Genomic DNA, 16,502 nt, shown 5'->3' with positions numbered 1-16,502 from the left:
TTTTTTTTTCAAAGAATTCTAATTGTTTCTAATTTCTAATTTGTGGGGAAGTTTCTGGTCATTTCTGACAAAAAAGGTCTCTATTATTATTGTTTTTGTTTACTCATTTTTGTTGCTAAGGTCTCAGGGTTGACTTCTTTGATATTCTTTACTCTGGAGATCAGATCAAGATAAGGATCATTTCTTTGCCTCAGGATCTTTCTTTGGGTCAGAATCTACCTTCTCTTGGGTTAGGATTTTGACTTGTCTGTTTCCCATTGCCATGAACACCAAGGTTTTTTCCAGTAACAGGCCTTATTGAAACTCTTTCCTTTGAATGAGGACAGAAAGGGAGAAGCTTTTTCTTTATTCATCAATTAAATCTGAGGTTGCCCTTCTCTACTAGAATAGATTTAGTTGAGGTAGAGGGAGAAAAGATTGCTTGTTTTTATTTACTTCCCTATGTTAAGGTCCTTCTTCTTCCACAATCCACTAAGCAGAGGAATGACAATATCTATTTCACATCTGTGAAAAAGATGCATTTTAGAGAAGACTGTTTGCAAGAAAACCAATCAGGAGGCTACTCCAAAAGTCAAGGTACAAAGTGATGAGGGCTTAGAAGATTGTAGAGAGGAGAGATTTCGCAAGATACTGAGGACAATCAACAACACCTAACAACTGGCTGTATATGTTAAGTGAGGAAGAATAAAGAGTTGAGGATGATTCCTAGTTTTCGAAACTGGGCAAGTAAAAGAATGGTGATATTTTCTGCAGAAATAGGAAAAATGGGAAGAGCAATGGATTTAGGGGAAAGATTAAAAAAAAAATAAAACAAAAAAATCCCACAGAGCATAATAGAAGTAGAGGAAGAGTTGGATGCTGACTGGTGATGGATAGGGCTAATATAAAAGTGAAAAGGGAGTCAGGGGTCAAGGCTAGGGGCGGGAGCTTTTTTTTATGATTCAGAATTATAGTGTGTTTTTTTGAGGGGATCTAAGTGGCAGAGGATTATCAATGACTGTTCCCTGAGAAAGTGGTGAAGGTGGGTGAATGGGATTTGTGGGCAGAGGCAGGGCACAGGGCAGGACGCCTACTCTATCTCAGATCTGGTGTCCCTGTCAGCCATCTCTAGTGTGGTGATAGCTAGAGACGCTGGAGCTAAGGTTTCACTTCACCATGTTGATTCTGAGATACCCCACAGCAGAAATGTCCAGTAGGCAGCTGATTGTATAAGAATGGAGCTCAGGATTAGTGACTCGAAGAAGAGGAAAATGAGGCCAGAAGGGCTTAGATGACTTGCCCAATATCACATGGGTGATGGTCAGTAAGGGTGGAACAGAGCTTTGCTTCCTTGCTTCATGGAGTATGGCTAATTATACTCACATGGAAATCATCTTCATAGAGATGATAACTGAACCCACGGGCAGTGATGAAATCTCTGTGGGAGGGACTGCTGAGTGAGAAGAGAACAGGGTTCATGAACAAGCCTTGAGAGGCTCTCCTACTTAGGAGGGTGAGGGAGAATTGATCTAGCCAAGACAAGGAGGGGGAGTGAACAGATTGGTAGGATAAACCAGACCCTAATGAACAATGTCACAAAATGTATGGTTTAATGTAACAAACTGGGCTAGAGTGTAGTTATTTACATGGATAAGAATCCATCAAATGAGACTATAGGTTTCTTTCCCTGTGAACAGATTTATTAATGGAAAATGCCAGGGAAGGAAGCACTCCTGTAGTAGGCATCCCATCCCTGAATGGCTGGAATAAAAGTATCAAATCTAAGTACAGCTGGGCTCTAGAGGAGCACATTTTAGAAATGAATAGTTGGTAGATGGAAAATTGGACGCAGCCCAACTGTGGCTCGATGCACTGAGTGTGTCATACAAGTGTCTGGGGAGAATGGAATATGTATCATAGACCTGAACAAAGCTTCATTTTCTAGGGCAGATTGTCATTTGTCAGCTAGGTTCAGTGCTTTAGAGCCTACAGGAGCTGGATGGGGGAATTTGATTTACAGAAGTGTTGATTTTGGAATAAATCTATATTGGGGGGAGGGGTTCAGAATGCTAGAGCTGCTTCTGTTGGTTCTTTCATGGCCAGCCAGAAAGAGTCTGAGACGTTGGAGCATCCCAGATACCTCTGCAGGCTGCTGGTGGGGAGGCACGGGCAGTGTGCTCAATGATGATCTACAATGAAAATGTTTTTATTGAGATCTCTTTTGCATCAGGTCCTCAATTTAGTGAATGGCTGTTTCACTCTTAAGGAAGGTAAATAAACTGAAAGGAGCCAAGGTAGACATCCTCATGTACGTGCTTGAATGTGCGCCCTGTGAATGATCTGGCGTTGTCTTGGTGCTATCAGGTACTATTCTCCAAATTGGAAAAGACGAACTATACATAAAAATGAGTAAACAGATGTCTTAACATATTACAGTACAGATTTGGGAAAGTCACAGGACTTAGGGGTTCTTGTGGATAGGGCAGACTAGAATAACTTGGTAAGCACCGGCATGGGCCTAATTATTCATCTCTAGAGAAATGGCATCTTCAATCAATTAGCCTGTACCATATTTAGGGATGGAGATACAGATCCTGGGCTTGTTCTTAGAGTCTTTTTCCCTCAAGAAAACAGAAGCATCTTTGCTCCAAAGTTTCCTTAAGGCTTACAGTGTTTGACTGGAAAAGGGGGTGCCAAACCCCCAGGGAGAGGCATGGTGCTCAGACTCTACATGGCCTACAGCGGGGGAGCTGAAGATGGAGCGTGTGATGTCACGTAGCCTTCTTAAGGCCATGAGAGTGTTGTTCACAAATGGGACGTGGAGACGAGGCACGATGGTGGTGTGCTTCAGTGCTAGTGAATGTCTTCCTGGTGAAGAGCCTTCTTCCTCACCCCATGCTAATAAATGATCTTAGACCCATTCTTTGGCTGATCCAGTTCTCTTTTAAAGAAGCATCAGAGGATCACTGATTTAGAGATGGAAACGACATGAGAAGCAACCTATTCCACTCTCTTCTTTTTACATATGGGGAAACTGAAGCTCAGAAGGGGTAAGTGATTGGCCCAAAGTTACAAAGTGAGGAGCAGGATCAAGATTGAATGTAGAGAATCACTACATTTCTCTGGCCTCAGTTTCCCTCATCTGTAAGATTAGAGGGTTGGGGGGCAGCTGGGTAGCTCAGTGGATTGAGAGACGGGAGGTCCTAGGTTCAAATCCAGCCTCAGACACTTCCCAGCTGTGTGACCCTGGGCAAGTCACTTGACCCCCATTGCCTACCTTTACCACTCTTCCACCTATAAGTCAATACACAGAAGTTAGGGGTTTAAAATTAAAAAAAAAAAAAAAAAAAAAAAAGATTAGAGGGTTGGACTAGATGACCTCAAGAATTCCTTCCAACTCTAAATCTATGATTTGATTATCTTCTCCCTCCTCAAAATTAGATGAGAGTTGTGACATATTCTATTTATAGAGCATACAAAATAATCATTTTGCTGAGCATAACCCATCAGCAAGTATTTATTGAGTTTCTACGATATGTAAAAGCATTGTGCTATAGAGATATACAAATACAGTCCTTGCTCTCAGGGTACTTACAGGCTACTTAGGGAAATAGGATTCTTGCACATAAAAATACAAGAAGAAAAAATCTCAAGGTAGCTAATTATTGATATGGAAGAAAAGAAAACACTTTGATCAAAGTCTTCACTCTTCAAGCAGGTCTAAAAATGATCAACTCTGTCTTATATACACATAATGTAACCTGATGTTCTACAAAACAAAAAGTCTGATACACTGATGTTAAATGAGCTACTCTAAGATCTTCATGTCTATAAGTTATACTTGAGATGTAAAGTGATAATTCTCTTGCATATGTAGACATACATTTCTTATTATTTTATACTTGGACCTAATATGTTTATGTATTAGATCACCTTTCGTATTGCCTGCCAAAGTAATATGTAATTCTGTAAATTGATATAGAAACCTGGATTTCCTGACACTTAAATGCTTGAGAATGTGAGAAAACTGCAGCAAGTGCTCTTACCTGATGAATAATCAAAGATGGTATTTTGAAGAGCCACCAGTATGCTTAAAAGTAGTATAAAAACATGATGCTTTTTGGGACTTCATTTAAAAATGATTACCTTGAAGAGATAAGAAATTACCTTGAAGGGAATCTTAGTAGTGAGTGTATGTCCATGATAAATGATAGGCATCCCATCATCACCATCCCAGCAGTCTAGTTCTACACTTCGGCAGCCTTGTAAGAGGACCTGTAAGATCATAAAACCACAGGACTCAGAACTGGAAGGTATCTTGAAACCAATTCAGTTCAATCTGTTCGTTATACCGATGGGGAAACAAGTTCATGAGAGAACTTAAGTCGAGATAAAACACTAAACCTAGTACATTATGGAATTTTAGAATTGGAGGGGAAATCATCACTCACACAATCCACAATCCCAACGAATCTCCACTACAGTTCTACATGGTCAACAAGGAGTCCTATAGCATGGCTGAAAATTTTTAATTAGTAGGAATCTAATATCTCAAGGTGGCTCATTCTACTTTTGTATATTTCTAATTGTTTTTTTCTTTGTTGGAAAGTAAGCTTAAATTTATCTCTTTCCTGCTCCTACCCACTGCATCTGGTTCTGCCCTCTGCGGTCAAACAGAACAAGTTGATCCATCTTGCATATCCAAATCTTTTAAGTCCTTCCACCCTTCAGACTCTTAAAGACAATCTAAAATTGTGAAGTCCCCCACAGTAAACACTTCCAATTCATTCAACTGATCTTCCCATGGCAAGACCTCAATGTTCACATTCTTGGCTGCTCTCTGAATGGTTTCCAGCGTATCAATGTCTTTCCTAAAATATGATGCCTAGAATTGAACAATGCTTTAGATGTGGTCTCAGAAGGTCAGAGTAAAGTGAGACTCAAAATCTTATTGACTTTTTTGGGGGCTTTCCTATCACATTGTGGAGTCATAGTGTGATTTTGGATAATAAATGATCATTAGAGCTCAAATACAATATTAAACATAAGTACAGGACTTTATATTTACATGGACCTGACTGGTTCACTAAAAGAGTGTAGCCAATTACATAATATATAAACTTAATTTATCCAGCTAGTTAAATGGATGTATTAATTTTAAAAGGAAGTAGTGCCCAAAACTATCTTCTATGTCACCAATTCTGAAGAAGAATCTAGAATATACACTTTTAGGGTCTCCTCACACAACATATTGCTCTTGTTGCAAATGCTGTGGCTACTACTCTGTAATTTGAGCTGGAGTACAACAACTTTCACACAAATCTATTTGTGATGGAACCTTTAAAGTTTTTGACATGGTGAAAAAATAGAGATTTAGTTTTATGGTAGAGAAGGAGCTTGTAATAAATGGGATGGTTAATCAATGTCCATGACGTCTCTTCCCATGAAAGAAAAGGTCTAACCCTAATGCTAAAGATGATGCTCAGAAATACCACAATGAAATTTTGATGTCCGCATACATCTTCCTCTTTGCTCTTCTATTTTACTGACAAAGCACTTAAAAACTGACTGGGTGACTAAGACTACAAGAGGGAGTCATTTCTTCCTTTTCTCTCTGGCTAAGATCAAGGGAAACAGTTATACCTGGAACATGTGGCTCCTTCCACCCTGACGCTGTGGTAGAGCGCTGAATGGAGCACTCCTGGTCTGTGTGTGGAGTGGACTTTTACTAAACACATAAGAAAGAGCAAACTCCTGAGTGTGTCTCGTGTGATCTGTTAAGCATCTCACGTTTACTAGGGCAGGTAAGGGGGAAATCAGAACAATTTAAAGGTAGGAGGCTAATGAAAGGCAACCTTGAAAAAGCAATGGCTCAGTGAGGCCGGGCCAGGCCTTTGCCATATAAGCCAGGGCTGCCTGATGGGGGAATCACCCCATTCTCAGGAGCAGAAGCCAGAACACGCCTTCCTCCAGCCAGGCAGGAAGAGGAAGGAGAAATAGCAGAGCGGAGAACAGAGACAGATGGTGGCTTCATCTCGTACAGGACAAGCGCCTGTGCGGCTTCCTGGCGGAGGGGAGTTCTGGTCATGCTTTATGCAGTGTGAAGGCAGCCTGGGTCACTTTCCTTGGGTCAGTGGGGGCTGAAGCCGCAGGGCAAAGTTCAGCATGTGGCCAGGGAGTAGCCCCATGTTTTGGTGGCTGCTGTCACAGGCAAATGGAGGTAGTAATAAACACAGCCCGACACGTCAGCTCTACTTTGGTATCTTAGACGACTTTTTTTTCTCTTTAACAACACAGCCTTCAATTTTGTAATGAAAATTAATGGGAAATTTTATGTTAAATGACTTTATATGAATAGACTTAGGTTACAGATAATTTAAAGCTAGAAGGATCCCTAGAGAGCAGTTAGTCTTTTTCTTGTTACAGATAAAGTAGCTGAGGAGCAGAGATGTGAAGTGAGTTTCTAAAGGTTACATAGTAATTCTAGGGAATCAGAGTCCTCTACACAAAAAAATTTTTTTTCAAACTAGTTAATATAGTAATTAGATTGTCTAACAAAGTATAAAACAAAACAAACAATATTCTTGGAGTAAAATTTTACTAAAGTTGCATTTTCTATTTTGCCATTACAATATAATGATTTATTTAACATTTAACTAAACTATTGGATATTTTTCCCATGAGAAAGTCTAATTTTAGAAGGGTAGGGCAGACAAACTAGTATCTAAAAGCCATGAATCTAAGACAAATGCTTTTTTATTCTTTTTTTAAGAATAAAGCTTAAGTATAGATCAGGAAAAATACTAGAACAACTATGTGCATAAGCAGTTTCCCACACATGTTTCTCTAGACTTGATATGCAATGGCCTAGAATATGCAACATTTTTAAAGAAGCTAAGTTTCAGCTAAATGATCTTTGATTAGACAAAAAAATAATCTCATAATGAAGACCATGCTCTAAGTTAAATTCTGCATACCTGGCTATATAGTTCCACTGATGATTCCCCTTTAAGCTGATGTCCTGTGAGGTATGTATTGTGTGAAGATTCAATGTAATAATAGGAGAGTGGGAACTGTAATTCTTTAACATCCTCCTGTGATTCATCATTTTGTGATGCAAAGTTATCCTTATCCATCAGAAACCTATGTCAAAACAATTATATTTTACCATGAATATTTAAAAGCCCTAAACAAGTAATAGTTAAGAAGAAATAATCATAAAAGAAAAACCCTTCAATTACCTGGAAAATCCTTCAAATGACATTAGACCCTGCTGACACATACTCATGCTAGGCTCGAACTTCTGCAGGGGACACAAAGATTATGTCATTTGGAACAAGGAGAAGAAGCATAATAAATAACACATGTTTTAATTTTTAAAGCTGTACTACATTCAATCTGAAATTTTTGAACCCCAAATCTGAATTTTAAAGCATATACATGGCAAAATATGAGATTTTAATAAGAAAGAAAAAATGATATGTGCATTTATTACATCAGTATTCTACTTAAAAAACCTGAGAAGAATGTGGTTATACCTACAGGAATGAAAAACAAAAAAACTCTTTGAAAGATAATACAATAATGAATAATAAAAATAATTAAAAGGCAATTCCAAATTATTAGCCACCTTTTGAACTCTTCTCTTCATTTCAGGTCCTTATTACGTCTCACTTAGGTTACTGCATATAGTAGGTCTTTTTAAAAATACTTATATTTGATTGATTGTCTCAATTACCAAGTCACATTGTTATCCCTGATGGCTGATTGATTGTTGATCAATGACAAAGACAGTTAAGAGTCTGGACGGATCACATTATCCACAAGTGGGCATTCCATCCCAAATTTATGCTAATCCTTGACTCTTCTTACTAATTAAATCTAAATACCTCATCATCTTATAGTATCAAATATGACTGAATTTATTTTTTTTTATTTTTTTTTAAACCCTTGTACTTCGGTATATTGTCTCATAGGTGGAAGATTGGTAAGGGTGGGCAATGGGGGTCAAGTGACTTGCCCAGGGTCACACAGCTGGGTTTGAACCTAGGACCTCCTGTCTCTAGGCCTGACTCTTACTCCACTGAGCTACCCAGCTGCCCCCAAATATGACTGAATTTTAATTAATTTCTGAAGAGGTACACAGAAGTCTCGTGGACTAAGACATAGGCTGGGGTCCTGGTAATGAAGTGGGGTGCTTTCAGTACGTGCTCCCTATGGAGCAGGCCCTGTGCTAGGACCAGGAGTTTCCGGGCCTCGGGCACCCCCACCTGAATGATGCTGAGGATGTCGTCGTAGGTGTAGTGCTCCCCCTGGCAATTCACCAGGAAGTCGTTCAGCTGCAGGATGCCGACCCCGCAGGCCCCGAGCCGGGTGCTTTCGATGCCAGAGCCGTTGGTCACGATGCTCGCCGCTGCGATAGCGTCCGATATCTGCCTCTGGTTGTCTGAGAGCTGCTGCCTGTTCTTAATGAACAAGCCCAAATCGGACACGTTTCTGGTTAACAGATCTGAAATAGAAGGAAGCTGTCACCCTGGAGCGCAATCCCCAGGCAAGAAGGCCGAGGGGCTGCGGGTGGGGGGCGTTCTCAGCCGGCTCCAGAGATGGTTCTATGAACTTTCTGGGGCCACGCTTAAGGGCTACGTCTATAAGCCAGTGCGGAATCGAGCAGAAACAAAGCAAAACCGTCCCAGCTCTTGAGACGCTTCTGTCCTGCTAGGACCATCCAGCAAACACTTGGATAGCAAGAAGGCGGAGACAGGAATGGAATGGGAGAATCTGTGGGAGATTTTGGCATTCAGTGACAAATGACATTTTCAAACATGTGGGGAATCTATATCTATTTCTCTCCTTCAAAACCGGTTCCTCTTCCTTTCATAATTAATCTATCTTATTAAAATAATAATATGTTTGATTAAAATGTAGTTATGCTGAAAAGAATGTGTATTCCTTTTTGTCCCTATTTATTTTTCTCCACATATCAATTAAATCTAATTTTTCTAGGACTTCATTCACCTCTCTTACCTCTTTCTTATTTATTTTTTGGTTTGATTTATCTAGATCTGAAAGAGGAATATTTAGATCTCCCACTATTATGGTTTTACTATCTATTTCCTTCTTGAGCTCTGCCAGTTTCTCCTTTATGAATTTGGATGCTATATCACTTGGTGCATACTTATTGAGCAGTGTTATTTCCTCATTGTTTATACTGCCTTTAATCAGGATGTAATGACCTTCCCTGTCTTTTTTAATCATATGTATTTTTACTTTATGAAAATGTTTATAGCTGTGCTTTTTGTGGTGGCAAAGAACTGGAAAATGAGGGGATGCCCTTCAATTGGGGAATGGCTGAACAAACTGTGGTATATGCGGGTGATGGAATACTATTGTGCTAAAAGGAATAATAAACTGGAGGAGTTCCAGGTGAACTGGAAAGACCTCCAGGAACTGATGCAGAGCGAAAGGAGCAGAGCCAGAAGAACTCTGTACACAGAGACTGATATACTGTGGTAAAATCGAATGTAATGGACTTCTGTACCAGCAGCAATACAATGACCCAGGATAGCTCTGAGGGATTTATGGTAAAGATGCTGCCCATATTCAGAGGAAGAACTGCAGGAGAGGAAACATATAAGAAAAACAACTGCTTGAACACATGGGCTGATGCAGACATGATTGAGGGTGTGGACTCGAAACGACCACACGAATGCAACTATCAACAATTTGGAAATTGGTCTTGATCAATGACACATGTTAAAACCAGTGGAAATGTGCGTCGGCCATGGGTGGGTGGAGCGCGGGGGGTGAAGGGGAAAGTAGGAGCATGAATCATGTAACCATGTTAAAAATGAATATTAATAAATGTTTAAAAAATAAAAATTTTTAAAAAATGTAGTTATGCTTATTTCAAGAGATCATAGAACGTGGCTGCTGGGTGGTGCAGTGGATAGTGGTGGGTCTGGAGTCAGAAAGATCTGAGTTCAAATATGGGCCCAAACACTTGCTACTAGCTGTGTGACCCTGGGCAAGTCGCTTAACTTCTATCTGTCTCAGTTTCTTCATCTTTACAATGGCGATAAGATAGCATCTACCAAAACAAACAAACAAACAAAAACTAGCCTCTACCTCCCAAGATTGTTGTAAGGATTAAACAAGATAATACAATGTCTGACATGGTAGATGTTTAATAAAATACTTGTTTCCTCCTTTTTTCCCTTTCTTTACTTCTTTCCATGGTGCTAGAAAGGACCCAAGAAACCATCTAATCCAAACTCATGTTCATCATCCAGAGAAGTGAAGTTACATAAGGATAATACAGATAAATTCAGCTTTCTAAATGCTTTAAAAAACAAAAACAACCCTTTGCTTTAGCCTAACTATCAATTCTAAGACAGAAGAGTGGCAAGGACTAGGCAATTAGGGTTAAGTGACTTGCCTCAGGTCACAAAGCTAGGAAGTATCTAAGGGAAGAATTGAACCCAGGACCTCCTGACTCCAGGCCTAGTGCTCTATACACTGTGCTACCTAGCTTCCTCTTCTTACTGCTTTTAAAAGACAAAAAATCAATGACTAAAATTAGCAATAGGAAAGAATGAATGTTTACTCGTATCAGTGAATCCTTTGTATTAGGGGAGGCATAATGGATCATTGAATTTTTATACAACTTAGTATTTTGTGGCAAGGGGGAAGGTGGAACATTGCCACACTTACAGGTATAAACAGATCCTGGATTTAAAGGATGAAAGGGAACTTGGTCAAGCCATATATTTTCACATTACACTGTTAACAGCATCTACTCTATTATAGGAATAGTTTCTCCTGCTTTTGTTATGGAGGATAACGAGGACCTGAAACGCTGGATTGGATTTGATGAGGGAGAGAGAGAGAGAGAGAGAGAGAGAGAGAGAGAGAGAGAGAGAGAGAGAGANAGAGAGAGAGAGAGAGAGAGAGAGAGAGAGAGAGAGAGAGAGAGAGAGAGAGAGAGAACGCCCTCTCCCCCACAGGCCTCAGTGTAGGTGCTGCTGGCAGAAAGGCTGGACTGAGCTTGCTGGCTGTCCCCTTTTAACAGCTGCCCAGGCAGGGAATCTCTGAGAAGTTGTATGTATAGTGAACTTCTCTAGTTCCTCACCCTGGGCTTGGAATGATTATTGATAAGGGCTATTGGTGCGCTGATCGGATAACGCTGTGGATCGGACTGTGTGACTGACTCCCCTTCCCAAGGGCTCAGATATATTCACCACTCAGGAAAGGTACTTTGTAACAAAACTCTAAATTTAATTCTAGTTAATGGGGTTAGGAACAAGGGAAAGGACGGAGGATTTGGAAACCCTATTGCTAGTTGCCTAAACAAATGATCAAGCTATGGAGATTGCTAGGTCAGGTAGAGACTGGAGGTTCTTCACCCTCTCACTAACTCTGGCCTGACTTGGCCAGAGCCGAGCCAAAGATTAGGGAAGGCTATTGATGATTTTCTTGCAATGACAGTCATACTGTTTTCTCTCAGCTCTAAGGATGATGATGGTTGTAATGGCTCTCTAGCTCTCTCAGTAAAACAGCTGGGTTGCAGGTACAGGCCTACCCTCCTTCTCAACCTCCCACCTCCCAAGTTCTGCTCCAGACTGAGCCGATTTGGGCTGTGCCTGGTGGGTATTTATAGGGTTGCCCTGGCTCACGGCACCTGGGTACATTCCAAGGTCTTCAACTGCCGGTCTTGTCACTCAAAGTGATGTCCATCTTGTCCCAGGATTTCATTACAACACTTTTGACTGTATTCTATTCTCAATCAAAACATGGGAGCCCTCCGAGTTAGAGCGGGGGGAGCGCAGCTCTCTCATCTTAGAGACGAGGAAGGCTTAGGGGACTTGCTCAGGCTCGCACAGCTCAGATGTGTCAGCAGAGACAGTTCTGGAAAAGGTACAGATCCACACGGTAGAAGGAATGTCCTCGTCCAGAAGTTCTCTGCACGAATGGAACGACAGGTCCAGTCCCTACGTCTATGCTGTGGTCAAAGAGGGGGCATCAAAATGCAACGTGCAACGTGAAGGCCCGAGAGACAGCAGTGCCTAGAGAACAGCAGAACGGCCTCCAGCCTTGGCTTGAAGTGTCCGCACGGATACTTCTTGGCTGCGTAACCTCGTCCTACTCTGGGCAACTCTAAGGCTAAAAGTTTCAGAGAACGTGCTGCCCTGCCATGGAGGGGGAGTTTCTTTAGCCAAGAGTTCCCTCCACCATTGAAATGATTGTGCTGGTCTCAAGCCTTCGCCATTTAAGCCTTGCCACCACCTTCTGAGGGACAGATGCTGTGGAAGAGATGTCAGCCCCGAGGCAGGAAGTGGCGCACTCGTGGAATCCGGGGGTTCATCGCCCCTCCTCTGAGCATTTTAGTTCACCTATGTCAACGATGTGCCTGTGATTTTCTAGGCATTACTTAATTTCATTTTTAGTAGATAATAATTTGCTAATTATTACATATGCAAAAAATTTTAAAAATAATTTTCGAGTAAGGAACTGTGTTGTTATCTTAAGTGTATTTAAAAACATCAGAACTAACCTAAGTCAGGCTGAAGGCCGCTGGTATTTTCATCAATTCTCAGGTTTGTATAGAGTGGGATGGAATCAGAGCCTGATCGACTGCAGGGCACAGCGTAAACATCAAAGAGATCCTTGAGGTCCTTCCGACTTCGTACACTGAGAAGAAGAATAATATGTATTTTGTAATTAGTATTTTATAAGATGTTTGATGTGGAAACAGAAAATAATAAATTATTCCCTACCTGAACGATTTGAAGAGCTCTACAAATTCCACAAAACTCATGCTACTATCCGAAACCATGAAATTTTGAAATCCTTTCAGTCCACCTTTCACTCGGCCATGCCAACTACTGCTGCTCCATGTACTAGAATAAAAAAAAAATTACTCTAATTACATAAGACATAGATATTATTGTTTTTAGCAGACTATCTTCAAAAAATTATCTTATTTTCATTGATGCCTCTTGATTTCACAGCACAATAATTTCCAAACATATCCCTCCTCTTTCCTGACTTAGTGAGCTTGTAACAATGATTAAAAAAGAAAGAAAAAAAAGCAATTTGGCTAAACTAGCTAACAGTGTTTATAATGTAATAATTCACAACCACAGTCTTCCACCAATATAATGAATATAGTGAGATTCATTTTTTTCAGTTCCTTTCCTAGGTCAAATTTAGGTCAACATAATTTATAAAATAGATATTTTGGGGGGGAGAATCTGTTTTTATATAGTCATCCTGTCATATATTTCCTATTGCTGCTCATTTCAACCCACATCAATTCTTAATTGTTTTTTATGGCAGAAAGTATGATCAGTTTAATCACTTTTACAGCATAATTTCATATTTGTTTTCAGAATGATTGATGGAGCTGGGAATTGGTGCATCATTTGGGAAAACAATTTGGAATTATGATTATTTTTCAGTAGCTCCTTCAACATTATATTCAGCTCTAATTTGTTGGGTATGAGGTCAAAACTCAGAGTTGCTTTGATTTTCATTTCTCTTACCATTTTTCTTTTATTAGTTATTTATGATAGTCTTTTCTAGTTGTTTTTTTTTTTTTAATTTTAAACCCTTAACTTCTGTGCATTGACTTATAGGTGGAAGATTGGTAAGGGTAGGCAATGGGGGTCAAGTGACTTGCCCAGGGTCAAACAGCTGGGAAGTGTCTGAGGCCGGATTTGAACCTAGGACCTCCCGTCTCTAGGCCTGGCTCTCAATCCACTGAGCTACCCAGCTGCCCCCATATGATAGTCTTTTAGATATAGGAAGTCAACTGAAGAGGGATGGAAAGCTCTTAATTAACAAAATTTTTTATGACACAAAAGGAATAATTCTATTAAAGTAGAGCTTCATGATTTACATACTAAAAACTCAACAATATTTTATCTTTTGTAAAAAAACTTGATTTTGATCCACTTTTGTTCTTTACTCTAAGGTTTCTTAGTACCTTAATTACTGGTATCTGCACTAAAAATGTTGATAATCTTGAAATAATAAGACTAATAAACATGCTTCATCCTTGGGCTAATTATGATGAACCGCCAATCCTTTTCAGTTCAGAAAAGAGTGTCCATAGCTCAGCTACTTGTACCCAGGTCAATCAGGGCTCTCGAAGATTTAAGGCCAGATGTGAAAGCAAGATTTTAAGTGATGTAAGTAAAGGCAGGTTTCCTGCTGCTCAGAAAGTCATTAAGATACCTACACACATAGCATCATACCATGGCTATATCTGTCGAAACAGTCAATTAACTCATCCAGTTTAATTTTTAATAACCAGTAAAAACTAAAATCTTTGGTCGATATGGGTGCAAACAACTGGTTTGACAAAAAGCTATGTTGCTTCACCAGAAGTTTGAGATTCTTATCTCCCTACCAGACTTCTGTTCAATGAATAGACCTCACAATTTCATATCGCCCTCATTCTTAGAATAGTCTTGTCTCCAGGGAGGAGGAACTCACTACATTTGCTCAACTGAATTAAAGTCTCACTACAGTCTGTAATTACAGGAATTAGCATAATCTTTCTACATGGTAACTCTAACAGCCTCGCTGCTGCAGAGCACAAAGATTGACCGAATGAGCTTAAACTTTAAAAAAAAAAATGACTCCGTTGTCATGGTCCTGTGTACCAGCGGAATAGCTTACAAGGCGAGTTTTTAAAACTATTTTAAATATATGATCAAATTTGAACCTGACAACAACTCTCTAAAGCAGATGCTAACCGGATTCCCACTTGACAGATGGGGAAAGAGAGGCTCATCACTCAGTTCAAGGTCACCTGGGCAGTCTATGTCCAAAACAGAACTCAAAGCCAGATCCCCCAGCCCGGCCTGTGCGTACCAAGGACGCCCCTTGTCTCCTGACCCACCGTCTCCCTGCAGTGTGTCAGCTTTAACGCGGACTCTGGGCTGCTCGGCTCCTTCTCGCTCCCCCAAGACTGACCAGCTGCTCTAAGTTCTTCCCGAAGGCCTCGTGCCCCGCCTTTCCTCAAAGTCTAGCCTCTTCCCTGACAGGCGGCCAGGCTGTGCCAGCCCTCGGCGAGGCTTCCATCTCCGTGTCCCTGGGCCTGCTCAGACCCCAGAGCCTCTTCTGCCCTGTCCAACTTGGGGCCCAGCCTGGGCCTACACGGAGGCCTCTGCTCCAGGGAGGGGAAGCCCACTAGGTGGGGAGTTATTGCCTGTGGTGGCGTTCTTTCTGGCCCCCCAAAAAAGAGTGCTCTGTCTGTCTGTGTCTGCCTGTTTCTCTGTCTGTCTGTCTGTGTCTGTCTCTCTGTCTCTGTGTCTGTCTCTCACACATACTGCCTTTGGAATACCAGAAGCCGGCTGTCACTGTCCCCCTTTTTGTCTCGGGTTCTAATCCTTTCCTCCAGGCCTCACAGGCCCGAGCGTGGGCCGTGCCCATCCCGGCGGCCCTCTGCTGCTCTCTGGCCTGGGTCATCCCCAGGAAGAGAATTCCCCACGACGTGGCTCTCCGGGGCGCCTTGCTGACACACAAGGCAACTTCATGGCCAAACGGCCAGCGTGGGAGCGGCTGACTGCGTGGAGCAGGCTCTGTCCGCTCTTCCACCATTCGCCTTTGTGGGACTCGCAGCGGGGAAGGACGAGCTCATTTTGTAAGTGAGGAACCAGGCCTGGAGCTGCAAAGCGCCGTGTCCCCCCGGCAGGGCTCTGAGGTCTGCCGGACGGGCGGTCGGACAGGATTTCCTTTTAGCCTGGAAGAGGCCTGGCATGCTGCTGCTCTCAGCAATCTAAAGGCAAAGGAGCGGAGGCCGGAGGGGCAGCCCGTGACGTGAAGCAGCGGAGCAGGCAGAAAAGGAAGGAAGCTCGGCTGTGTTGGCCTAACGCTTGGCAAGGGCGCGTGGGAAAAGCAGAGGCGCAGACTGTGCTCCGGAAGGCCGGGCGGGACGGTTTTAGGTTTCTCGTTATTTCTTTCTTTTAATATCTGAGATCATTTCTTCCTATAGAAACTAACCTTCAGAATTATATTGAAGTCAATGGGGAAATAGCGTTTAATGTATCCATATTCCCTTGACATACATTTTTATAATAATACAAATAACATGTAGTGAAATTTTTCTTTCCTTTGGCTTTGTGACTACTAGATGATGACCAGTTATCTAAAAAGACTAAAAACATTGATAAAAGGGAGGCTCCTCGTGCAGGTAGGGGCAGATTTGGGGATAATGATCAATAGGCAATAAGGACAGTTTGATGGGGCAGTGGTTAGAGCACCAGCTCTGGAGTCAGGAAGGCCTGAGTTCAAATGTGACCTCAGCTACTGACCAGCTGGGTGATGCTGGGCCAGTCACCAGACCTTTGTTTGCCTTAATCTGCTGAAAGAGGAGATGGCAAACCTGGAGAGGAGAGGAGAAGAGGAGAGAAGTGGAGGAGAGAAGAGGAGAGGACAGGAGAGGGGAGAGGAGACAAGGGGAGGGGAGGGGAGGGGAGAGGAGGGTAGAGGAGAGGAGGAGAGGAGAGGAGAGGAGG

General features: G+C 41.7%; 1 protein-coding gene across 2 annotated transcripts in view; it reads right to left on the bottom strand.

Moving 5' to 3' along the window:
* The window catches only part of PLCE1 (phospholipase C epsilon 1), a 298,156-nt gene that overhangs the window by 73,742 nt on the left and 207,912 nt on the right, over positions 1–16,502 (bottom strand). For both annotated transcript variants that reach the window (XM_044665696.1, XM_044665697.1), the window contains 6 exons: positions 12,753–12,875; positions 12,530–12,666; positions 8,250–8,488; positions 7,221–7,282; positions 6,957–7,122; positions 4,147–4,254 (listed from right to left, as the gene is read on the bottom strand). In XM_044665696.1, coding sequence (XP_044521631.1) covers positions 4,147–4,254; positions 6,957–7,122; positions 7,221–7,282; positions 8,250–8,488; positions 12,530–12,666; positions 12,753–12,875 — 835 coding nt within the window. The remainder of the gene's footprint in view (positions 1–4,146; positions 4,255–6,956; positions 7,123–7,220; positions 7,283–8,249; positions 8,489–12,529; positions 12,667–12,752; positions 12,876–16,502) is intronic.

This window comes from Gracilinanus agilis, chromosome 2, assembly GCF_016433145.1.
Source record: "Gracilinanus agilis isolate LMUSP501 chromosome 2, AgileGrace, whole genome shotgun sequence".
In the NCBI taxonomy this organism is placed as follows: domain Eukaryota; kingdom Metazoa; phylum Chordata; class Mammalia; order Didelphimorphia; family Didelphidae; genus Gracilinanus; species Gracilinanus agilis.
The sequence above is the reverse complement of the archived record's forward strand: the minus strand, read 5'-3'. Positions and strand labels throughout refer to the sequence as shown.